At 38.4% G+C, this 25,051-nt stretch overlaps 3 protein-coding genes and 1 long non-coding RNA gene across 10 annotated transcripts in view; 2 read left to right on the top strand and 2 right to left on the bottom strand.

The window, feature by feature from the left end:
- The window catches only part of LOC131737684 (biotin--protein ligase-like), a 40,686-nt gene extending 34,655 nt beyond the window's left edge, over positions 1–6,031 (bottom strand). The window contains exons 1-4 of the mRNA XM_059028178.1: positions 5,656–6,031; positions 3,959–4,117; positions 1,504–1,666; positions 101–1,104 (exon numbers count right to left, since the gene is read on the bottom strand). Of these exons, the coding sequence (XP_058884161.1) occupies positions 101–1,104; positions 1,504–1,666; positions 3,959–4,117; positions 5,656–5,913 (1,584 nt within the window). The 5' untranslated portion in view covers positions 5,914–6,031. The remainder of the gene's footprint in view (positions 1–100; positions 1,105–1,503; positions 1,667–3,958; positions 4,118–5,655) is intronic.
- Positions 6,032–6,803: 772 nt separating this feature from the next.
- LOC117406579 (protein ripply3-like) lies at positions 6,804–10,680 on the top strand. The gene is made up of 4 exons (XM_059028177.1): positions 6,804–7,384; positions 8,034–8,097; positions 8,555–8,613; positions 9,673–10,680. Exons 1-4 carry the CDS (start codon positions 7,278–7,280, stop codon positions 9,848–9,850), a joined length of 408 nt encoding a protein of 135 aa, XP_058884160.1. The 5' UTR covers positions 6,804–7,277; the 3' UTR covers positions 9,851–10,680.
- Positions 10,681–13,389: 2,709 nt separating this feature from the next.
- Positions 13,390–22,206, bottom strand: LOC117405414 (phosphatidylinositol N-acetylglucosaminyltransferase subunit P-like). Of its 6 annotated transcripts, none has more exons than XM_034922486.2 (5): positions 22,000–22,206; positions 18,756–18,841; positions 18,499–18,571; positions 18,029–18,147; positions 13,390–13,921 (listed from the first exon to the last, which is right to left on the bottom strand). In XM_034922486.2, exons 1-5 carry the CDS (start codon positions 22,023–22,025, stop codon positions 13,758–13,760), a joined length of 468 nt encoding a protein of 155 aa, XP_034778377.1. In that variant the 5' UTR covers positions 22,026–22,206; the 3' UTR covers positions 13,390–13,757. The 6 variants fall into 6 exon arrangements, with proteins under 6 accessions (XP_034778377.1, XP_058884157.1, XP_058884159.1 ...); XM_059028174.1 differs by lacking the exon at positions 22,000–22,206 and adding an exon at positions 19,678–19,775; XM_059028176.1 differs by lacking the exon at positions 22,000–22,206 and adding an exon at positions 21,388–21,647 and having other exon boundaries at positions 13,391–13,921.
- Positions 19,747–24,681, top strand: LOC117406779 (uncharacterized). 2 transcript variants are annotated; one of them, XR_004663654.2, is made up of 3 exons: positions 19,747–19,880; positions 22,819–22,986; positions 24,483–24,681. It is a non-coding gene; the product is annotated as an uncharacterized LOC117406779 (long non-coding RNA). The 2 variants fall into 2 exon arrangements; XR_004544988.3 differs by lacking the exon at positions 19,747–19,880 and adding an exon at positions 22,306–22,504.
- The last annotated feature ends 370 nt before the right edge of the window (positions 24,682–25,051 follow it).

Raw genomic sequence — 25,051 nt, 5'->3', positions numbered from 1 at the left:
GATTTGTGTTGACGCGGCGTAATACATGAATGGTTATCTGTTCTCCGATTAGTGGAAACGACCTAGAGCGTTATATTAACTGCATTATCCCATACTGTACCTGGCTCAAAATGGCTTCCCCTCCATTATCCCCATACGGCAGACGGACTATCACCATGTCTTTGTCTTTGTTCCCAAGTTGTCCCCAGAACTCCACACCACTGTCCCTGCTGGCTCCGACCTTCTCATAGACCATCCCACTGGTCAGCACGTCCAGCTCGATGTCAGTGTGGTCGGTTTTAGTGAAGCACAGCTTGTGGATTTTGTTTTTCAGGGCCTCCTTGGGAGCTAGGTTGACCCCGCTGAAGCAGAAGAAGGAAGACAGCCCGAATATCTTGCCCCCCTTGGAAAGATAGTTCAAGAACAGTTTGTGAAACTTCTCAGGAACTGGCTCCTCCGAGGCAAAAACCAGCAGCAAGGAGTTCTCTGCCCAGGGGTCCTTCAAAACCTGCTCTTCCAGCAAGTGGTAGACGATGTAGCTGTCCATGTCTATGCACTCAGCCAGGATGGTCTTCACCTGCTGGTATTTGGTCAGGAACCGACTGGGATCAGAGCCGGTGTAGACCAGCACATTGGGTGGCTTTCCGCTAACATTGACCCGCCTGGACTGGCCAGTGCAGCTCTCATCTTCACTGCCGAACCCGCTGTAGTCGTCAGGCAGATTGTGAATGTTCTCGGCAGAGGCGAATTTCACAGACTCAATGGTGCTGTTCTCCAGCTCCAGACACTCGTGGCAGCTGGAAAGGTGGAGGTGGTGTCCGTCTCTGTGATGATTCCCTCCCAGACTGGCCTGATTCTCCTTCTGGTCCGTGCTCTGTGGCTGGTTGGCGTTCTCTTCCTGAGCCTTATCTGAGCTTCGGTCCTTCTGCAGTCCTTGCACAGTTTTTGCAAGCTGTGGTCCATCTTGGCGATTGTCCCCTGACTCATTATCAGATACCGTCTCCTTAAGCTTTGGTATCTCTGCCTCAGCCTGTTCAGTCTGTGTACCAGGTACAGGGCTTTTCTCCCCATCCATCTTGGTATTTTCAACCAGTTTCTTTAGTGCAGATTCCTCAAGTAGAACAGCTGAAGGGACATACAAAAATAAAGTGAATAAAATACAGTATCATTTGAGCAGTACTGTCAGTGATGTAATGAAAACACACCAGCTGGTTCTGTGACCAGCAAAGGGACATAGGCTTTTCAACTGCACTAAAATCATGCCCAGAGAGGGACCAGAATTCACTTTGATCTGGTGTCTTTATGAAGACCTGTGGAAATTGTATTCAGGTCTTAATTCACATCGCAAAAGCATAATTCAATAAAAAAGGTACCACTATGTGGATTTATATCATTGCTTGAGTGCAGTTCATTGATTGTTTAAAAATATAACCTTTCTGAAAAAAAAGAAAATAAAAATGTGCGTAACACAACACCTTTAAATAAACTTGACACATTTTTTTCTTTAAAGATCCACATACTTACAAACTATTTTTTCTGGTACCATCCCATTGTCCATTTGTAATCTGTCCTCCATAAAAGCTACCCCAAGCCTGCAGAAGTTATCCACACTGGCATCTGCAATTAACTTAAACGGGTCGCCGGAGATGCAGGCTAGAGGCAAACAGTAGTCTGACCACTTTAGAATCTACGAAAAAACAAAACGTTTTACTGCGAGCTACATCCAATAGGAGAAGTACCTTTGGCACAGACATTACAAGAAAACATTTTAGGAGGAGCAGGTTGCAGGAGCAAGATGCAAATAAGTATGCTCTTCAATGAGAGACAAACCTGAAGATAGGATTCTTGATTTAGATAACAGGGTTAGACAACTTTTGCATCTGATGTTATGCACCACATATTACAGTGAGGAAGGCTTGTTCCTTATGACAACCTTGGAAAACTGTAGCAATCTTTCTGTCAATGGTCAGATTTAGCAACAAGCTGTACATTACCTGAGCTACCCAGCAGTCCAGTGCAAATACTATCTGGGGCCCCTACACTCTCTCAGTCCCCAGCCTCAACCACTAACCCCCAAGGCTTCTGTTACTGCATGTTGAACAGCTATTATCTTTAAAAAGCTTTCTGACGGACAGGATCCTATCTCCCGGATATAATATGCTTTTGGTGAAAGCATGACTTCTCAGAAATATGCAGAAAGCTTTCTATATGCTTTCAATGGTCTGCAGCACCACTTAACATTAGACATGTTTTTTTTTGGTTTTTTTTCCATACCCGGAGACACTTAAGAATCCATAGCACCAGACAGCCACAAACCCAAGCTTGCAGCCAACTGGCCGTAGCCACGGGGTCCTGGAATCAAACAGTGTATCACAGATCAAGTTCCGGGCTGGAGGAGACAGCTCTGCAAATAAGTGCATCCTCCGTGGCCAAGAATGTCAGTACTCAAAATAAGAGGGATTGGGGGACAATGGCAGAGGTAACCCAATCAAAGCTGGAGCATGTAGTAAATGAACCTCAGTACACAACAACAAGCTTGTCCACTACCACTGAAGGGTAGATCCACAGAGAGCGGCGTTTTGTTTTTTTTGTTGGTTTTTTTTGCAAGAGATGTTCCTGTGACAAGGGTGGAAATCAAGCAGATTTGTCAGGGTCTACAAAAAAAGATGAAAGCCGGAGAAGCTTGACAACAAACACAAGATCTTTCCACAGAAGCTGCTGTGTTACGTTGTGTCCTGTCTGTGCCTTTGAAAACAGTGCCTGACAGATCCTCTGTCTTCATATCAGGGATCAATAAAGCAAGCTAAAATAACTACCCGGTCCTTCCTCTGTGCATCTCTTATTTCTCTATTACAGAAGCATACTTATCTATGGTTTCATTTGATGAATGTTTGGCTGTTTCAAGATTTGAGATGCAGGTCTTTTTTTTTTTTTTTTTAAGCTATCTGCCTAAATGCAATTCTACACTTTAAATCATTAGAGAACACAATGTGATTCTTACAACAAAGTTTCCACAACCTGCTCATACAGGGTTTGGACAAAACAGTGTGAACATCTGCCAGCTGTAGCACACACTAATTTATTATGCAAATGACATGAATTTAATAATGTATAAAAGCCGTATGTCCCTGTTGCCAGCTAACAGCACAGCTAAGTGGTGTTTTAAAGTTTAATGGTTGGTTGTTATCATTGCAGTCAAGTCTGGGGTAGCAACACTGCAGATGTAAAGCTCGTTAAAATACTTTCCATCTATTTTATCTATTTATTTTTGTTTGAAAAGAAAGCATTAAACTTAAAAAAAAAAAATGTTGCAAGCTAAAAGCAAGCATGCAACAACAGAAATAATGTTGTTTTATTTTTAAAGCACTGCATGCTGTAACACCCCTCTATGCATGTCTGACACATGGTAGAACTCAGCATGCAGAAATTTGGAAAAGGACCTCAAATAGAAACTTGGATCCTGTATTAACATAACCTGATCTCACACTGTACAGTAGGTACAGTATATTATCCATACCGTGCTTTCATTGCTATGTTTACATTTTAAACGCTTGCACTTTGTGAATAAATATTAGGTTTACATTTTGTTATCTATGTTAAAGCAAATCAATTAAACAGGAAAACATGAATTTGAATTCAATTACCATGGATTTACTTCCAGTGTAATTATTTCCGATATCACACAACAGTACATTTTTACAACACAGTTCATTAAAATCATTATCATAACAGCCTACAAAACATGTCTGCAGTGAATGCTCCTGGTAGTAGCCAGTTACCTGCGTCAGCAGCTTTCGCTCTCGTGCTGGGATCAGACCAGAAAGGCAATGTAAACGCAGCTTAAATGGACTGCCCTTGTATTGACCTGAATCAATACTCCTAATGCGCTCAGCCCAGATTCTAAAAAAACCAAACCTGACAAACAGGTAAAGCAGTGAAATACACAAAGTTCTACAGGGAATTTAAAACGCATACATGCCTTTTTGGATGAAGCTGACAGCTTGTGTAAAGCGGTTTTCTGTTCCTGTCCTGATGCAGCTTCCAGTACAAACGCAACACGCTCTCGTCTAGGTGTAGATTCCAAATAAATCAAAGGTGTTTCCTGGAGCAGGGTCCACTTGCTCAGGTCTTCACAGGGCTGCAAATGACACACACATACATAGTACAACAGGTATTCCCCATCTCTGCCACAGAGCAAAAAGTGTGAATGTCTCTTAAGATTAACTTTGGTCAGTTTTCACTAGTGTCGAGCCATATCCAGGCAATGCAAAGTATTTAATACATACAGCTTATGGCCAAAAGTTTTGCATCAGCTAGATTTTTAGGATTGAGACATAATTAAAAAAAAAACAAAAAAACTATATGAACATATCTTGTGTTTAACATCAAAAAAACTACAAAATGATATTGCAAAAGTCTACCCGAAGCCATAACAGTAGTACAGTATTTCATGTTTGATGTCAAAATGTCATATTTTTTCATTTTTGAATATATCCTAGCCAGTTAGACTATCAATTCAATTTTAGCTGCATCTGTAAAACTGTATAATGAGTATTACTGGGGTAAAGTTACAGTCCTTAACATGGCGGTTGTAACATTGGTTGGCTTATATAAATTAAACGTGTACAGCCAGGCATTAGTTTGGACGCAACTGAGAAAAATGGAAGGGATCAAACTGCTATGGAAGGCAGCCTTATTTCCAACCTTGCATGGCATATGAAAAATGCAAGGGGTACAGTATTCAGTAGGTAAATGAAATACAAAGTTAGTTTGCATTACCCAGTCACCTGCAAGATCCCAAATGGCATTTGAAATATAAATGTTTCTCATCACCATAATCAATCCCCTTTTTTGTGGTACTTTTCTTATGGCCACATATTGTAGTCTATTATTATGTCTAATCTGTCAATTTATTCAGGACACTGAAAATATTAATCAACCAGCTATCAATAACCAAATAAATAATGTTCTTCAACCAAACTATGTGAAGTCATAAATCGATTACTGGGCTGCAGTGTATTTTCTTTACCTTAAATAAGAAAGCATGGGATATACAGTAATAGTTACTGTAATATTGAGACTGGTACTGATGCAACTCGATAGTTAACTTGAAATTGACTTTGAAACGTGAACATATATAGGGCAGTGATAAGAACAATTTAAATAAGTAACCATTAATTGATAAAGTAACGGTAAAGTACTGAGACATACATACAGCTATGGACAGCTAATAAAATGTAATTTAATTTAAATACAATTACAAATTATATACACCAAATAAGTAATTTATCAGGGTCTGTAATTACTTAACAATTATGCACATCGTTTAGAATAATATTTAGATATTATTATACAGCTGGACTAGTGTACTTTGATTTGCAACTACACAAGTCACGCGTTTCATTACTAAGGATAAGTTATAGCTAAAACTAAAACCCAAGGCTACTATTTATTGATTTATTTATTTATTTTCATCCTCAAACTTGTGAGAGGGGACCATAACCACAACATCAACTAACAAGTTAGTGGCAGGTTTTGACAACAAGGCAGGTCAGCGGTACTGTAAATTGAACTTGTTTTGTGTTCAACTATGCGAGGCCTTAGAATAGATTTTTAAAAAACTATCAACAGAAAGTGACAACTTAAATAGGTGAAAATGAAAATGAAACCAATCACCTGCGAGTCAGTAATGTAAAGCAGCTTGTTCCCCAGCTGTAAGCACGCAGTCTCGTCGAGATTGGAAGGGCTTGTAACATGCTTACTGAAACTTTGCCCGTGGCGTTGCTTTTCTTTCTGCAGCTGCCCGGGTTTCAGTGCAGTGCAGAACGTGAAGCTGCTGCTCGCGTGCAGTCTGTGCACGGTGCTTCGGATAACTAGCGTATAACACCTCTGGAATCGAACCCACAGATAGACGTAGCACAGTGTTATCAGCATTGCTTATGACATGCGGGAAACCTGACATGTGTATCCTCCTCCTCCTATATATTCATCCGTTCTTGCGTGTTCTCTTCCTCACTTCCCTGTTGATGCCCTTTCGGCTCCTCCCAACTCCAACGCGTCATGCATACCGTATATGCGCCAAAAAATGCGCATAAGGACCTTTTTTTCAGTAAGAAATCAGATATTGAAGAAAGTGAATGCTTATTTAAAACTAATTTTGAAAGTGTTATTTTGACATTAAATGCAACTTCACATGCCACAGACTACCAGTTCTGTAGGCATTACAGTGCAACAAACGTCAAGAGAACCCGTTTTTATTGTCATTCACTTTCAGGCACGATTACACATGGTACAGAAACAATCCCTTTGTACCGTATTATCACGCCTATCGGGGATGTGATTATATTCTCTATAATACGGTGTATACGTTATTTCAGGTCCTTGCCGTGAGTGCTGCATGCCGGTTGGGTAACGCTGTGAGGCGTGGTTGTGTGAGTCGCCGTGATAGGAGTTTAATGATCATATAATCATTGTAGCAAGACCCTCTGCCGCAAGAGGGCGACGGAGAGCGTTGTGCTAGTGGTAATGTCAACATATCATTGATGCCCTGTGAAATAAGTCAATAATAACATTATTATTATTATTATTAGTAGTAGTAGTCGTAGTAGTAGTATTGTTATACAAAGTTCATTTTCATTTTTCAGTATTTTCAGTCTCAAATCTTCAGATACAGCACAATGCTAGTTAATCAATTGATTGAATAAATAAATATGTTTAAAAAGTTATTTTAAACATGGAGAATATCTGCATTTTGGAAATTAAGAAAAAAAAAATCAAGATGTGTGTAGTTTTGCTGTACGCGATTTCGAGGTGCCCTCTCGGTTATAAATACATGGTTAACTATACTGCAGCTTGCATTAAATTAATACAACCGTGATAATGAAAAATAAAATTATACCAAAATGATGAATCAGAATTAAGTTGGTGCACATGAAAGCATTAAACGGCCGATTGTAATACCGAACAGGCCTAGTGGCTATTTGTGATAATGTCATCGTCACAGCCATTTTCAGACACCGGCTTAAACTCTTCCATTTTCCCGATGTCACTTCATCATCTCCCCTCAACGGTATGTCATCGTTTCTGATGCATTGTATCAGGTGCTCAGCGGAGACAGACATAAACTCATTAGGAAGGAATCACACCCACTTTTTTTTTGCCGTGAGCCCTGTTTACCCTGGGTGATGGGTTTGACAGGAAAGCCTTGATAAGCGGACGGGTCCTTCGAAGCATTGCTCAGTCAGTGTCAGAACTTCCTCGGGCTCGCCAGCGCTGTATTGAGAGGCACGCCAAAGCACATGAAGATGCAATCCACGGGCTACACTCTTAAAGCACAAGTGACGCATACCTGCCAGTGCTGCAGAAGAGCCATTCATTTACCACTGAACCGGGGACCACCAAAATGGTATGTGCTGCATTACATTATATAATACCCCTTCCCTTTAATTAGCCTAGGACAGATTTTAAATCAGTTCGCTTATAATGAGTCATTTTGAACCACATGTCTGTATTCAAAAGGACGAGGCAGCCTGACCCAATTTAATCAAACGTATTTTTATGATTTATTTTTTTCATTTATTAATACATACATTTGTTTTATTTTGTTTATTGACACGGTGTAGTTTTTTTTAAAAAAATAAGTTTACGCATAATAATAATAATAATAATAATAATAATAATAATAATAATAATAATAATAATAATAATAATAACAACTTCAGTTTCTTCTGCATGTTTTATTAATCTAAAAATAGCGTGTTTCAGTGAATTTAGTTAGCAGACTTCCAATGGAGATTCCGTCAATACTTGCCCGGACGTCAGAAAGTGTGAAACCCAACAAAACTTGACAATGTGTTAAACTGTGTTCGTCAAGGAAGATTAATCAGTCAACGGGGACACCATTCCAGATCACACTGTTAATGTTGTTTTATATTACAGTACATAACGAGTAAGGCTAAGCAACACATTAATCTGTTGTTGAACTGTTATATACAGTACTGTCAGTTAAATGTGAGAGAAGAGGCAAGAAACGATACTGTGTTTCTTTCTGGTAGCAATGCTGCGATGTGGAGACCCTGGATCCAGTCGAACAGAGACATTCAAATGAGTCAAAATCAGGTAAGAGATTGTGTGAGTTGTAATAGAAATTAATACTAGAATAGACCTGCATTGATTTTCAGAGAGAGGGATGAATTGAATTGCTATGAGTCTGACAACTTACATGGAGACATATTGGAAAATAGAAGTGCAATAGCTAATATATATATATATATATATATATATATATATATATATATATATATATATATATATATATATAGTCAATAGCAATATTGCAAACTGCACTTTGGATGAATATATTAGCAAGTTTTAGTAAAGCTATACTATCTATTCTGAGCATTTGCTTGTACATACAAATCTCTTTAACATGTGTGTTGGTGCTGTTCGTTTTGTTCAGAAATCCGTCGTGTCTGACTTGTGCTTCATGTTAGTGTCATGCCTGTTGCAAGCAGCCCCTGTAGGTGCTTGTTAAAGAGCAGCACATGGTCATGCGTTGGTATTGGTTTGTTCACAGACAGACAGTATGGGCGCTCGGAGGACAAGAGGAGCTGTGGGGTTCCAGCATCCAGTCAGGTGTGTACTGAAGGTATATCACGCCAGCAGAACGATACACACTTATTGCAGTGATGTGCGTGTTACATTGTGCTGGAGTCTGCTTCATTAAGGAGCCCTCCTGCCTACACTGTACTGGACTTTTGTGTTTGTTAAATGCTTGTGTTCGGATTCTGTAACAAGAAGTGATGTATGTGTTAGAAGTTTCCTATTTTTGTAGTTTTAAATTTTAAACACAAATGCAATCTCTTATCATTCCAAGGGTAGTGCATGTCCAGTACAGACACATGCACTGCAAGTCACTTCTCTGATTCCAGCGAGGGTGTGATATCTCTGTTTAAAGATTATTAGGTGTGTTTATAAAGTTTTGCTCCAGGTGCCCAGTTTGCACCATGCTTATCTGAAAGTAAACGCAGTTAGTGATGCAAAGCTAGAAATACACAAGCGAGAATGTTTATTTAATAAGGATTAATTAGCTCTTCAAGAGCCAGGCTGTTGGACACATCCTCATTATTTCATCTGTACAATCGTTATTGATGTTAGACTACAAACTAAACAACGAACCAAACTATTTTTATATTTCAATGACACAATGCCTACTCTGTGCTGGTACTTAAAGGGTTAAATGTAGTGCAGTATTGTTTTTAACCCATTAAGTGCCAGGGTGCTTTGTAATTTTTTGAAGCATTTGTAACTGGCATCTACCTGTTAATTTAATTTTCTCTTTAACTATATTGTTACTATAACATACTCAAATTTTGTGAACCGCAAAAGGTAAGTCTTGTTGTAATGTATCAAATTACATAAATACAGCTTGTGTTCTGATTTTTTTTCAAAGAAAATTAAATTCTCTACTCGGTGGGTTAAGAGGACAGATCTACGAAGCTTTTGTTTGTTTGTTTAATGCAAGAACAAAGTTTTAGTTGTTAAAACTATAATAAATATTTTGGCTAGTGCCTCCTTCAGGTTTACTGAATTTTTACGGGAGCAACAATAATGGAAGTCAGACCCTATATATTTCTTTAGGATATGCTACTTGTGAATAAAAATGTTTAAAATGTTCTTTTCATTTGTCCCTAGACTTTACATGCCCAAGTCCAAATCCCACGACTATCTGCACAGCATGGGAGAGAAGGTTCTGGCCTGCTTCCCTGTGCAAGCGACAATCCACTTCTACAACGATGACTCGGATTCCGAGGAGGAGGAGGAGGAGGAGGAGGAGGAAATCGAAGAGGAGAGGGGCCTCCCTCGGTTATGATGACAACACCGCAGATCTAGAAAGGGGAAACTACACGGGAAGACGGCCCCTGTTTTGAAAACAGAGGAATGAATACGCAGAGGAGACGGATCAGTGGCTGTCAGGAAACCCGGCCTCCTCGAGTGACAGACACAAAGAAACATGGATAATTAGGTCAAGCACCAACAGGAAATACCATTGAGTATGAAAGGCGAGGGCAGGGCAGCTACGCTGTCTAAAAACTCATGTGCAACAGCTGGCTACAGGGAGCTGGCAATATTATACTGGGGTCTTTGTTACTTCAGCGTCACAAAGGCAGAATCCCTTACCGTAGTTTAAAGGATCTGCCAGGACCTCAAGTCTAGCAGTAATACGGTATATTTTTCATGGTAATCTTGCAGTTAATTTGCTTCTCCCATGCTTGCACCGTGCATTGAAGAGTTAGTATTCAAATTACTCAAATATCGTGTTTTCTTGATCTTATCTCGGTTACAGGCAACTGGAACACAAGAGCTTTTGTAGTTGTATTAGTTAAACTGTTTTTTTTACCATTCTTTACCATAGTCTGAAGTGCTTTACTATGCTTTACTTCACCATCACTTTTTATAAGAGATACAACTCATTCACTTTTTATTCTAGACCTAAGTAGTTTGTATAATATTATTTCATACCCTAAACCACTATGATGACCTCTTGGGTAACAATATAAAACTACTTTGTGGATACTTCTAATGCAGTTGTAAATTGCCTGCAATGCTAGATTGGTGCAATGGGTTTCTTTTCATCTGTATTAATATTAGATGTAAATGTTACTGTTGTGTATGTACAGATTGTAAATATTTTATAACAAAGTGTAAAGTTTTGTGTTGGTTTTTCTCAAACAATAAGTCGAAAGGTTTATTTCGTGCATAAGCAAACACAAGATAGCATTAAGAAATGTGTTAAACCATGTTGTTGTTATGCTAGAATTTTTGTACCTAACAGTTTTACCATTCTTACCATGTGTTTTATTTATTTATTTATTTTTAAATTCAGGATATACAAATATTTCCAACAATATTAATATTGCAGATAAAAAGAAAATAGCACATATTGTCGGCTTCCAGCTTGACCAACATTTCACAGCAATGTAATTGAATTATATGCATCCCAAATTAGGGTTTAAAAACAGCAAAGAAACTGAACATCTTCAACACAAGAAAAGGGGTGCTCTACGAGGCAAAACAAAAAAGTGGTTATAACTCTTTAAAGGTGGATACAATGCATAGTTTAGACAAGCCCTGGTGGAAGTTAGCATTGAAAATAACCAAGAGTACTACAGTATATTTTTTATCTGTGCAGACAGTTAAGTGTGATTAGTTTTCTTAACTGCATTCCTCCATGCTGGGCAGCTGGTATAGGAGTCACTCACCTGTCCCACAGGTTCAGCAAGGCAGGATCCACACCAGAACCATCTGGGAGAGCAGCTGTGCAGAGGTGCGACCAGGAGGGCTGCCTGACATGTCTTGGAGTAGAGCAGGATTCTACTTTCAAGTGATCAATTACATTGATGATTGGCTGCTTTTACAAGCTTTTACAAGGAGGCTCTGTGTTCCAGTGGTTAAAGAAAAGGGCTTGTAACCATGAGGTCCCCGATTCAAATCCCACCTCAGCCACTGACTCATTGTGTGACCCTGAGCAAGCCTCCTTGTGCTCCGTCTTTGGGGTGAGACGTAATTGTAAGTGACTCTGCAGCTAATGCATAGTTCACACACCTTAGTCTCTGTAAGTCGCCCTGGATAAAGGCGTCTGCTAAATAAACAAATAATAATAATATTTGTACAGTTTAGGGTAGTCTCAGTTAAAGGGTACATAAGGACTTTTTTATTTTATTGTGTTCCATGTTCCCATGTGTTGGTACAACTGTTTACGTAAGGTGTGTGTATTGTTTTAATTATTATTTTTTTTTTACATTTTGACCACTTTTTAAACTTTTAAATTGCATTCCCTGCGTCAAGATGGCTTCCCATGTACCCGCATGGACCTCTCAGAACTACATTTCCCATCATCCTTCTGCTCACATATGTAACTGAGATGGATTTACCAGTGAGCAGGAGGATGATGGGAAATGTAGTTCTGAGAGGTCCAGGGAATGCAATTTAAAAGTTTAAAAAAGTAACACATGGGAACACATAACACAATAAAATAAAAAGGTCCTTATGTACCCTTTAAATCAGCGTGGCCAGTTATTAACAAACACAACCTGTAATGAACCTAAAAAATACTGAATCCTTAAAATGATGTAGATATACAATACAATTGACATGCACCTTTACTGCAATGCCTCCCAGCGCACTAACTTAAAGCATTTGTTCCAAGTAAAGGTATTCATAAACCGTCACAGCCAATAAGTTTACAAGTAGAGTAGCCATTATACAACAGGTAGAAGCTCTCTGAAATACCAGAATGACCGTTCCTTTACCGTCACCACAGTGAATTCTCATCTTTGTCAGACATGAATGCTTAACTAAGAAATGAATACCTGAAAATTGATTCTGTCTAGCATAACATCCAGTGTGTATGTGTGCAAGAGGTACATTTAATAATCTATCCTATTTAAATCTCTATGTGAAATGGTTATTTTGTGCATGTTCTTGTTATTTACTAATACCTCCACTAGTTATTTTTGATAAGTTGCCAAGGAAGCTTAAGGTCTAAAAAGCAGCATGTTATCACGGCACATGGTGCTGGTGATGGAGCATGACCAAGTGTGGTCCAGAGCAGGGTTTGAACCTGTGAACTTTCAACCACGAGGTCACAGCCCTACCTGCTGTGTCACCAACACCCAAACAAGACAATCCAAATACTGGTTATTGAAACAAGCAGCTTGGATTGACTCAGAAAGAGAGAAATAGGCTGAGACCCATGGCTGTCACTAGAAAGAACAGAAGTTATCTTTGGTGTCTCATTTCCTTTTCTGTTAATAAATACCCTTGATGCTGTATTGGTCACTTGAGGTATACCTTTTGACCTTGTTTTTTATCTGATGGATGGTATCCCATAAATCACCCAAGTCAGGCTACAGATCTTCACTGCAGTACTTGACAATACAGCCAGCGGGCAATGGCCCGCGGCTCTTCCCACGAAAGACTGATTGCTAATTCTTACCAGCCAACCCCCACTGGAAGGCATGGAAGCCCTTGCAGCCTTGGCCCTTGCTGTACCCTTCAGGAAGTGTCACTGCATGGTGATCAGATTTAGGGCTAGATTCTCAAAGCTAGTCACTTCCAATTTGTCATGCGTACGGAAACACCAATAACTATTTTAAAATGACCCAAAACACATCAGTTCATATTACTCAGTCTCAGCCACAGAAAACGACCAGGTTGATGGATTAGCCTGCTTCCAGATTGAGATCTAGACCTTACTGAGCAACTGTGGTGGGAAAAGAAACAACAGGTTAAGAATAAAGACCCAGCCAACACCGGTTCACCATCTGCACTGCATATTCATGGGAAATGCCTTAAGTAACATGTCTGAATGGTAATCATTCATTTAGTTTTCGTTTTAAATACAAGTTTACAATTATTACACCCACTTAACCCTGCCATATGTGTGCTTTAACTAATATTCAGGAAGAGTTCATTTGAATCAATATTTGATCCTCCAGAAAGACTATACAGGCTCCAGTAAGTTATCTATTCCATACATAATGAGTTATTCTTTATTTCTGATAAACAAAGCCCACTGCTCTGGTGAATACCGGGGGGTTCCTAATAGATGAAGCAGGGATCCAACTTGGTCCCTAAACCTAAGTTTAGGATTCAGCTGGACGTGAAGGCCAGTCACCCTTAGCAGTAGTGGGCTCTGACATCTGATCTACTTTAGTTTATATTAAGGGCCGGGGTAAATCATTACACTTGGGTTTAAACACTGCGCTGCTATTTGATCACAGCCCTGTTTGTTTTTGATGCTTTATCTCAGACTCTGATGACAGTGCTGCAGCAGCCCCCTCCCCCCGCAGTGTCTGGGGCTGGGCACTGTGTGACAGGCAAAGCCCAGGTGAAACTGAGCTGCTTTGCTGCTCCACCGCAGACTGATTGAAGAGCCCTGCTGAAAAACAAGCAGATAAGAGTAGGGTTACGTCTATTTCACTTGCACCTCGGGCTGCTTGGAGGGTCATGAACTGTAATGACCTTAACTACCCAGACACAGCTATGATGTGGTGCAACGCTCATAGGCTTAACCCTTATAAAGTTTGGAAAAAAATGTAAGGAGGATACTGTTACAATTGTAATAATAGAAACATTAGCAGACACAGTGTTACCAGCAATGGCAACATTTGGAACAAATATTGCACACTGGTACAGATATGGATTGCTGATGTGTATTGGTACCATTGTACTAATGGCTCAATCACTGCATTGCCACTGAAGATCATTTGTAAGGGTAATGCATACTCATCTATACCTTTAAGCATGCAGAGAATATATAGAAGTGTGAAACAGAAACTTAATAAAAAGAGACAAAGATTTAAATGCTTAAATATCATGGATGGTGATCTACTTCTTCAGGGTCTTTACGGTACTGATAGTGATAAATACAAATGAATGAATTTGCCCTCTCTGGATGCTGGACGGTTTTAACATTGCTATATTTGAATTGTCCTAAAACTCTAGAAGCTGCTTGTTATTGCCTCATCCACATATCACCTTAGACCCAACATGTTGGCCATGTGCTGTAACAGGGCTGTTGCTCATGGTAACCTACTTTTGCACAATGCTGTCATTTTGTATTTAAAGTTGTGTATTAGAATGATTAAAGATTTCGTGTGTTGGTTATTTTATTATCTGTTGGTATTTTGTTAATATATGTGTGCTTAGCAAACTATATTATCTGTACGTAGTAAATTGCATTTAATATCTCTGCCACTTAGATGAATTGGCAGGCATCATCAAACAGATTCTAATTAACTCTGCTGGCCTAAAGGGTTATATGAAGAGCTAGGAACAGAGTTCATCCAACAGTCAGCTTTAGTTCTGTCACTGGTGTGTGATGGAACAGCAGTATTTTAGGTCATTGCAATTTTCCCCTGTGAAGAGAGCTCTCAGCAAACCTCTATTAGTGTTGCTATGATCACGTTCCTTAAGCAATCAAATGAAGTGACAGACTCCTCCCTTCAGGTTTAGAGATAGCATCAGATGAAGGAGATTGGGTCTCTTATCTACTCTCCTGTGCAGCCTGGGACATGCTCAATCTATACCGAGTGGCTGGAGTCAATCCCAAACTTTTACTCTTACCGAAAAAAAACGAAGCTGAGGTGGTGGCACTCAAGGAACTCAAAAAAGCACAAAAAACTTTGTACTAATTCAACTGGATTTTAAATTCCACTATTACACAATATGCACAATGCATTCAAATAGGAGAAAAGCTATTGTGCTACCACATGGCAGAAATCTAGGGGATTACCATGGCAACTCCAATTGCTAAATGTAAAGAATATTTAGTGCTAATATGTGTGTTATTTGTAGAGAAATTAAATATGGGCTCATTTATTATTAGCAATTCCCACAAGCAGAAAGCACAGACAGCACAGTATAATTGATACGGTTGCTGCCCAGTGGGTTCAAGTCTCTTAGCGCTTCTGTTTGTCATCATTTTAATACAGTATAATCCTCTGAGCGGGCACACCACAGGGCAATTCTTTTCTCCCTATTAGGCAATATACAGAATTTCAACTTTATTAAAAATAAATGACAAATTTAAAATAAAGAAGCATACACAAAGCATCTTTTTTTTCTTTAAGGCATAGAAATGCACCACAAACACACTGCAATCAGAAACCACAGGCAAAACTGCAACAGAGAACATCGTATGTACAAAACATATACAGCATGTTACAGTATGGTTTATATATTATTATTAAAGTACATATGCCAACAGGATTCATCATGCAGTATACAGCATACGGAGGGTTGCATGAGGATATAGTCTTCATTCTCCCAAGCTAACTAATGTCAGACGTGATAATGAAACCCTAAAGCTAATTAATGACCGTACCATTGCTTGGTTACATTTTGCTCCAGTTTCTACTTGTCGTTGTCTCTTTGATGTCACAAGAGATCTCACATTGTTATGAAAATGATTTGATAAAGGGTCCTGTTCTTCTTCGTTATCTTTCAGAGTAAACAGTTTTGTATTTAACCCTGGCTAACTTCATTCCTAAGTATCTGGGACTTCAGACGCAGTTGACGCCTCTGGACTGCAGCCATTATCAGATAAACAAATACAAAACAGTGATTTCAACCTAAATGTATAGGTTCAACAAAACAGGGCCGGAAGCATGTCTAAGTTTATTCATGTCAAGTCCATTGCATGGTATTATTTCAGAACTAAAGGTTTATCATTAGCAGACATATTCCCCAAAACAACTGACATACAGTACAAGGAAAAAAAAAACTGTTCTGTACAAGACTTATCTTAAAATCTAAAACTGCACAAGAATCCCAGAAACACCATTTCTATTTAGGTATAGTAAGGATTCAGTGTTAATTCTAAACATGTTTGACGACTGCTAATAAATAAATATAGTGTGCACCTGTTTGTTAATGTGGTGGATCTGAAGACTGCACTGCGACTACAGTTTAGAATTCTACACACATTTTTTATCAGGTTTGTAGTTCATAAAAATAGTTTATTCTCATTTTTCAAAGCACTATTTTATTTAAGGGAATTTTTCAAAACAGACCTTAAGGCTTTGTGAATACGGCCCATATTGTCTAAAAAACAGAGCATTCCTGGTCATTGCTAGAATGTGCAATGTCTGAAGTTCTAGTTCCAGGGCGTGCACCCTGGTAAACTAAGCACTAGCACCCCAGTCCCAACTGAGCGCTCAGTAGAAATGATGCTGGTATGCTTTCTCTCCGTTTTTCCCCAAACAGTTATTCCTCTAGAAAATGACTGTGTTCATTTACAAGCTTCTTCCAAGTTACTTTTCACTTGGTGATTAAGGTGGCGTGGTGAAAGGAAGAAAATGCGATTCACTTCACTGATGGAAACATCCTTTAAGCTTGGAACAGCTCCCTTCTCAGACTCTTGAGCCTGCTGGCTCTTAGCATAGCTGTCTGCAACAATGAGGTAGAAAATACCATTAATGTACTGGCGGAACAGGTTATAAATAAATGAAGCTACAGCAGACTGTCACTAACTCAAACCAGTTAGGACCCTGTTCACATTAGCGATGTGTTCAAAGTGAATGTACAGCTGAGACAGCTCTAAATCTTTCACACACTCATCAGATCAATTGTGATATGGAAGTTTGTTTTCTCCAGCTGCTATCAGCAGGCATTTCATTGTGATAGCATGGTTCAAGTGGGTTCAGAGTAGTACTGTATTCATACAAGTTGTTGCAAACACCATGTTTAGAGGGACATACAGTTAGAAGAAAAACTGGAGACAATCTTACTACAAATGTTCAGTTTGGGGGTTAGTTTCTTTTGATCCAAGTGTTTTTTTAGCGCATAACTGTAGTACAAACACACTATTACTAAACATTTTGTAACGTCCTCTTAAATATTCATAATAAATATAGTTAAATTGGTCCCCTTAAAGGTGAAGTTGTATTATTTTTACAGTACTGTGTGCATGTTGCTTGGATCAGGTTTGCATTTCTGATCAAGCTAAAGATATTTTCTATTCAAGGGATTAGAATTATTATTTAATTATATTATTATAGTATTACGACAGTGTGCCGGCCAGCTTCATTGAAACTATTACAGAGTTGAATATATCTTCTGAAAGGGAAACTTCAGTGAAGAAAGCAATGGGAGGCTCTTTAGAAATGACAAGTTGATGGATCAATGAAAAGATTTGACACTAAATAATAATAATAGCACTTGTGTGATGGATAGGTCTGCGAGTCCTAGCGTGTAATGGGAAATCCAGTTAGAAAACCTCAATATCAACTGGTGGCGCCAAAGTTGCATCACTACCATGTGACACTCCCAGGATGGGGATGGAAGCTCTAGACTCAAGTGGTCACTTGATAAGTTTGAACACATGAAAGAACAATTACAGAGTGGCTCCAGTCTGCATTCCCAGCCAAGATGTTTTGAAGATCAAGAGGGCTTATCAAAATTGAATCTAGCAATCTAGTATTTACTTTCCATTTTCTGGTCTGGATAATATTATAGCATGTTGGCGTCCAGTGTAACTACTCACCTGTGACAGTGTCCACAGAGTTAAGTGGAGCAGTGCTCATCATGTTGATGCCTAGCAGTAGCACGAAACTAATTGTCAGGGCAACTAGCAAATACATGGGCAAAGCAACTGCCCAATACCTGAAATCATAAAAACAGAAGTCATTACCAAGCACAGGATACTGCATCTATTTCATATGTGTAATTTAACAATGTTTTCTTGAGAGAAGTAAGTGACTTTATATCACATACAAGCACTGAACTGGGGAGAGGTGCATCTAATTGTATTAGGTAAAAAAAAAAAAGCTCTCTTAAAACAAAGCCATGATTTTTGAAATATTCAAAAACAAATGAGCATCGTCTAGTGACAACTTCCATAAATACATAACTGCAGTCACATGGAAATAACTGGATTGATGGTAAAAGCGTGGACAGATATCAGTTAAGATTAGTCCCTATACCCAAACAACTATTATTAAGATGATCACTTACTTCTGAGGCCAGTACGTTAAACCCAAAGAGTGCAGCCAAGGTTCTGGAACATAAGCCCACACCAAATAAAGAACTGAAAAATTAAAAATAAATACATTAGGAAGCAATCATTTTCAGATACAGTCATTCACCAACTGATCATTGACTAGGTTTTGAAGGTTAGCAGGTCCTATAGACTTTGCTCTTCCTGTTGGAGATATAAGCCGTCCTTTAATCTGTGCAGACACTGTACATCAATACATTAACAATATACTCACTGAATCCAAACTGAGAACCCAAGAATAGGACGAAGCCATAGATGGCTCTTTCTGGTAAAGGGGACGGGGAGTTCACCATCATTCTCCTGAAATGTACAGAATATACTGATTGATTGATTGATTGATCGATCGATTCTAGGCAGCGTCAGACAATTTTGTCAAACCTTTATTTATACCATTATTAATGGGAGATGGGAATTAAATGTGTGACGTCTGAAATGAAAAAAGTGATTAGTGTCGTGTCAAATTGAGTTTACTGTAAATTTGTTGTAATACTGCCATTTGACCATTGCTATTTTCTAAATAACATAAAAAAAACTACAAACACAGCCACCATATTATACCTACTTGTGGCTGTATCTTCCAAAGACAGAAAAAAAGAATACTCTGGAATTACAAAAACCTTACATCTCCGAGCAACAGTGGGAACGTTTCCTGCAGTTCACCACCAGCACATAATAATACGGTGGCTCGTGGTGGACCAACTGCGCAAAAACTCGTTTTTCGACCACGGCTGAAAAACATTCCTTTCAGAATAGTATGAAGTGCCTTTTATGGAAACAAACTTAAAGTAATACAAATAATATTAGTGATGCCTTCATCCTCTATAAAGTAACATAAATGTACAGATTATACTGCAGTATACCAATTGTAGGGAAAGCATACTTGTGTGCTAATATTTTAACAAACGCTTAGCAACTTATAATAAAGTAAAACATAGAAGTACGATAAAGCATACAAAAAAATATTGGGAAAACATAGTAAATTCGAAGCAAAAGCGTAGTAGTAATGACTGTGAAAATGGGCCTTGTTGGTTATGCAATGCTGAGTAAACTGTTTGGAAAAGGGTGAGGTGCATCTCACTACATTTAAACTATAAGGTGAACTTCCCAGCGCCAGTCATCCATTACTGAACACACACCTGGCCATCTGATCTCCCATGACGACACTTAAGAGAGACACAGGATAACTGATTGCTTGCTCTGCAAGGACAGCTAAAAACAACAACGTCTGTGACCTGAGGGGAAACTGAGTGAAACAGCGTTACTCAACAGCCGGCTTTGAGAAGCCTGTCCGCTTTAATGTGAAGAGGTCAGGAAATTACCCTAATAAACGTTGAATCAGGTCGGTATACAGTAAAAGCGTATCAGTGTGTATAAGCATACAGTAGTGAAGACATGGGCAGCCATAGCAATTGACACAGTGCAACGCGATGTACAGTAAAGCAAACTTTACAGTGCAACGTTCTAGCTTTAAACATAGAAGCATATACAATGGAATAGAAAGGGATTTCAAAAAGTGAAAGTTTATATATTTAAATTATTTATACGATTATTTGTTTACACACACTTAACCTTCAGCAGCTTTCCCATGTTACCCCCTCCCCCCGAAACTTCATGCATTTTAATATCTGCAAATTATTTTAAAGGGTAATCCATTCCAAAAGTGCAAAGAAATTTGAATTCCCAACCAACGCAGAACTACTGGGTTGTGCATGTCCCTAAAAACGAGATTCTGCAACGGGGGCTGTTCATCTGTCCCAATACTTGTTGGAGGGCAGTCAATACATTATTACTAAGAAAGTGGCCTGTCTTTTTACTCATTATGTAAGGAATTGAGAAGCAACCACCTTGAACTAAATGTATTTAGAATCTAAATGCAAATCCAGTCAGACTGCGCCATTCCGTTTAAAGACACAAAAACTGTGTTGACACATTGATCACTCCGGAGCAGGGAAAACTGGGAGCGAGGAAAAGTTCATCCACTTTACTTTGTAGTTTTTACCTTGTGCTGGCTGCCTTGCTGGAATGTGCAAGGGTCAGCAATTGGTCATCTTTATGGTTCAGATGTTGGCAAAAAAAAAAAAAAAGAATTGCTATATAATTTCAAAATACCACTTAATAGTAACAAATCCACCATAACATAATGTAATTGTAAGGAATAGAGCTAGTATTGGGCTCATTAAAAAAAAAAGCTTTCACATATTAAAAAAAGCGGTCAAGACTGTGTTGTCTTCCTTAACGCTTTCATGCACGAAATACAGAAAACAGCTGAAAAAATAGTTTTGCACACATAATGAATATATTGTAATGAAAGATGGTCGAGAATGCAGTTCAACACAGCACTCTACCGAAAGAGAGTCCCAGAGGACCTAGTTGGAGAGTCGGACACAAAATAATGCACATTGTGATACATGTATTCAAAGAAGGCACTGTGTACGACCGATATAAACACGGACAGAAAACAACCAATAAACGATACACACACACACAGTCCAGAGGCACGCCCGCACCTGCAGCTTGGAGAGTTTCTCAGTTCTCAGTCTGCACCAACAGCGCGGCCACCGCGTCCTGCCTGACCTCGGCTGTTTCACTGTTTTACATTTCCCCCCAATTGGTTATATGATAAACAATCGCATCCTCCTGTGGTCTTCATGCATTTGCGTTTTCCCATATGTCCCCATATAAAGACGAAGAGAGTTTTTTTTTTTTTTTATATATATATCTGTCCCATGAGGTCGCAGTGCATGAAATGGTTAAAAAAAATCTAGAATACTCTCAAAACTTTATTTATTTAATTAATCGACTCGGGTGTATAATTCTAGTCAAAAAGCACAATTTAATGTGCGTACCTGAATTGGTAACGAGTGGGTGACACGCGCTCAGTAGTTCTTTTTCTCGTGGTTATTTATATACACCGTTAAAAAGGTTTCTAACAGGCAGGTCAGTAACATGTTTATATTTAAAAGTCTACAAGCACAGATGTCAAAGACGGTTCAAGTTTATATCTGCAATGTAACTCCATCTAGAAACGTGAGTAAAACACCAACAGAGGGCGCTGTAGACAAAGCGCTGGCACGTTGTCAAAAAACAATACAAAACCGTTTCCGTTTGTTTTTTGTTTCAGAATATGAATGGGGGGGGGGGGGGGCGATATAACTGGAGATTAATGTAATACATTTACGATAGTTCTTACAATAACTAAAAGAATATTATGAATTATGCTACTAATTATTATCAGACAAAATATAAATTTCAAAGACAACGGAAACATACTGGTCAGCACAAACAAAAAATAACATGGACTGGAAAACTGGATCTCTGAAATAAACACAGTTTTAAGAAGTTTCTTTGCTTAAGTGATAACATCAGCTGGCACACAAGCTTGCGAGCTGGCTTGAATCGTTTTTTTTTTTAATTCTCCCAAAGTGGGGCGATCTATAAACCTAATTTCAGATACCCACTTTAAAACAGCAAACAGCGTCTTCATTTACACGCGACAACAAAAAGTCACAACATCACCGTGCTGTATCCCAAACAAACTTAAGTCATCGGTACTCATATATCTCCCAACCCATTTTATAAGGTTGTTTAAGAAGCTATTGTGAAAAAGCTGAGAAAGACAGGAAGTCCTGGAGTTACATCCTCTCTGACTGTCGTCAACTCATAAACAAAAGGCAGAAACAAACTCCCCTACACACCAAACAGTGCCACCTACTGCACAATCTGTCCAGCTGTGTACCAGCCGTTTAATTGAGAAAACTGTACATTACCTGGTACAGTCAACTTCATGAGGCAAATACTGAAAATATTCTGATAATTAATTTAATTTATTATTAAAAACAATGTGTTTATCTATTCAATTCATTGGAACTATTACATTTATTGGAACTATTTTTCCTAGCGTTGCTGGTTTGCTGGAATAACCGCGCTTGCAGGGGCTATTACGACCCCCTACCCACAGTACAGGTGCATTATAAAAATGATTTTATTACCAATAACACAAGAGAATGCTTGGGTTGTATGGTAAATATTACAGTAGGGCTTACAATGCAAAAAATGTGCTTATTATTATTATTATTATTATTATTATTATTATTATTATTATTATTATTATTATTATTATTATTAATAAAAGTATGGTGTGTTTTATTTTCTTTTTTGGTAATATTTATTACTAAGTTGCAAATGTGGGGCATATTTATTTGCCGTTTTCTGTTTTAATTGTACGGCGATATATAATCCACTATTTGTCTTCTTTTTTTTCTTGTTGCAATATCCAGATAAGGTCAATGCAGGCAGAGGTAACACGGATTCTGGAAGCATCCAAGATACCATTTGAGCTCATCGATATTGCATCGGGTGAGACACTGCTTGAAGAGATGAGAAGCAAAACCAGTAACCCCACAGCTCTCCCTCCGCAGATATTCAACAACGACGTTTACTGTGGGGTAATGTTTCCTTCTGTTCAATATGTTCAACATTTAAAAAAATGTATTTACATTTAGCTAATTTTGGATAGACATTTGTTTTACTAAAAGTCCTTGATATACTGGGCATCCACAGTGATAGTGTTCTAATTCAGTGGCGTTTATACTATTAACACTTGGAATGTGTTTATGTGCTTGGTGAGGGCTGTGTTTGTTGCAGTATTTGCATACCTTGCTTCACTGGCACTTGATTTCAAACCTACACAGGCTGTTCCAATGGAACTGTTCCATTTGTTGTTGCACATACAGCATGTGTTTCTGTCCTTGCGTCCATGTGATACAGTAATGTAATCATGTAAAGGCCATTCTCAGTTCCCTTTTACACCAATTTTAATGCTGATGTTATTTGAAACCAGCCGGTAAGAAAAGTTCCAGCTAAATGCTACTGAGCTACGGTTTCCTGCATTTCAAAGAAGCTTAACAATACATGCTGAGACTTTAAAATATGAAGCTCTACAAGGTCATTGGAAATGATGCCACTACCCAGATATGCTTCAATGCTATATATATATATATATATATATATATATATATATATATATATATATATATATATATATATATATATATATATATGTCAGTATCAATTATAATTAATAAAGTATAATTAAGACAAGACGAGAACATGATTGAATTTAAACAGCATTACATTTATTGATTCTATGTCTCAAAGCACACATGCATAAGAAAACATTAGACACGTTGAAACGGTCACTAGCTTAAACAATAGTTACGTAGCTGGCCCTACTATCTTCCTATTGGGAGTCCCGTTTGGCAAACCTCGGCACGATGTTCGGGGAGGAGAATGGAAGTTATCTTGGATGCGTGTCTCAAATAAGCATCCCAGGTGAGTCCCATATATATAAACAAACCTTCATGCGTGAAAAGCTGTTGTTATCTCAGACAACATGGACTCTGTTTCACCCCTGTGGTTCAGTAGTCTCAGACTGATGCTCTGAACCTTTTAAGCCAAATTTGTATTTTCCCAACTGGCCCCTCTCATCTCTTAGTACGCGATCAAAGGCTTTTTATACTCGTTTTGCATTCTGTTTTCACCCCGTTTGCAACAGTTGCTAGCCATAAAGCTTGAAATCAAATGTGACTTACACCAAGTTACATGTAACTCTTTATTTACAACAGCATCAGGAAAAACATATAGACACTATTCACAAAGCTCTATGTCATTACGTCATTGACGGGTAATAACTACCGCAGCAGGTAAGTCAGTAACAGACATCTCCGCTATAGCCGTAATTCTAAACTAGAGCTTTTAGTATGATGAAAAAAATACCATATAAAACTTGTTTTGGACAACTAACAAGCTATTTTTACAATATGTGATGTTATACAGTTATACACCCGCCACTTCTTTTAAAAAGGTTACAATTCCATTTAAATCTAAGTTATAAAGCACTGCGTGGGTTTTTAAAATGCCTGATGTTTTTTTTTTTTTGAAGGATTACTACCAGCTGCACGAAGCAACTGAAAATGGTGAACTTCTCCAGTTCCTAAGATTATAGCAAGTGAAAGGATCAGCCCATAAAGGGGAAGACGTGAAGTGCAGCTGGTTCTCATTTACAAAACAATCCATCTTACATGGTATCGTTTGGCATAACAATGTTGTGAAACCATTAAAATGAGATGAAATAGATATAACTGAAAGTCTGTGTTGGGAAGTCATTTGTTAGAGAGGTTGTCTCGTTTATAAACAAATCTCAGTGTTTGAGGGCCAGTAATACGTTGCAACAAGTACAGTATCAGATAGAAAAAAATGCCTTGAAGATATCCCCTGACAAGTTAAGTTTAATAATACCTTCCACTTAAAGTCAAACACACATAGGTACAGTAATACTAATGAAGTGTTTTCGGGTAAGGCACGATGCTGGTCAATTTCTTTCTCTTCATGGAATTTTAATACTTTTGGAAAGACAATGGTCAATTTTTTACTGTATTGAAATGTTATGAACGAATTGAAAAAACAAACAAACAAAACACAAAATAAAAAATAAGCTAGGCTTTCCAAGAG

This window comes from Acipenser ruthenus, chromosome 8 (assembly GCF_902713425.1).
Source record: "Acipenser ruthenus chromosome 8, fAciRut3.2 maternal haplotype, whole genome shotgun sequence".
NCBI lineage: Eukaryota > Metazoa > Chordata > Actinopteri > Acipenseriformes > Acipenseridae > Acipenser > Acipenser ruthenus.
The sequence above is the reverse complement of the archived record's forward strand: the minus strand, read 5'-3'. Positions and strand labels throughout refer to the sequence as shown.

Coding starts and splice junctions, on each gene's coding strand:
- LOC117406579 (XM_059028177.1), top strand. CDS start 7,278: ATGAAGATGCAATCCACGGGCTACACTCTTAAAGCACAAGTGACGCAT. Junction 7,385..8,033: donor AACCGGGGACCACCAAAATG/GTATGTGCTGCA, acceptor TCTTTCTGGTAG/CAATGCTGCGATGTGGAGAC. Junction 8,614..9,672: donor GGGTTCCAGCATCCAGTCAG/GTGTGTACTGAA, acceptor ATTTGTCCCTAG/ACTTTACATGCCCAAGTCCA.
- LOC117405414 (XM_034922486.2), bottom strand. CDS start 22,025: ATGAAGACGCTGTTTGCTGTTTTAAA. Junction 18,148..18,498: donor TTAACGTACTGGCCTCAGAA/GTAAGTGATCAT, acceptor TTATGATTTCAG/GTATTGGGCAGTTGCTTTGC. Junction 13,922..18,028: donor CTCTGTGGACACTGTCACAG/GTGAGTAGTTAC, acceptor CTTGTTTTTCAG/CAGGGCTCTTCAATCAGTCT.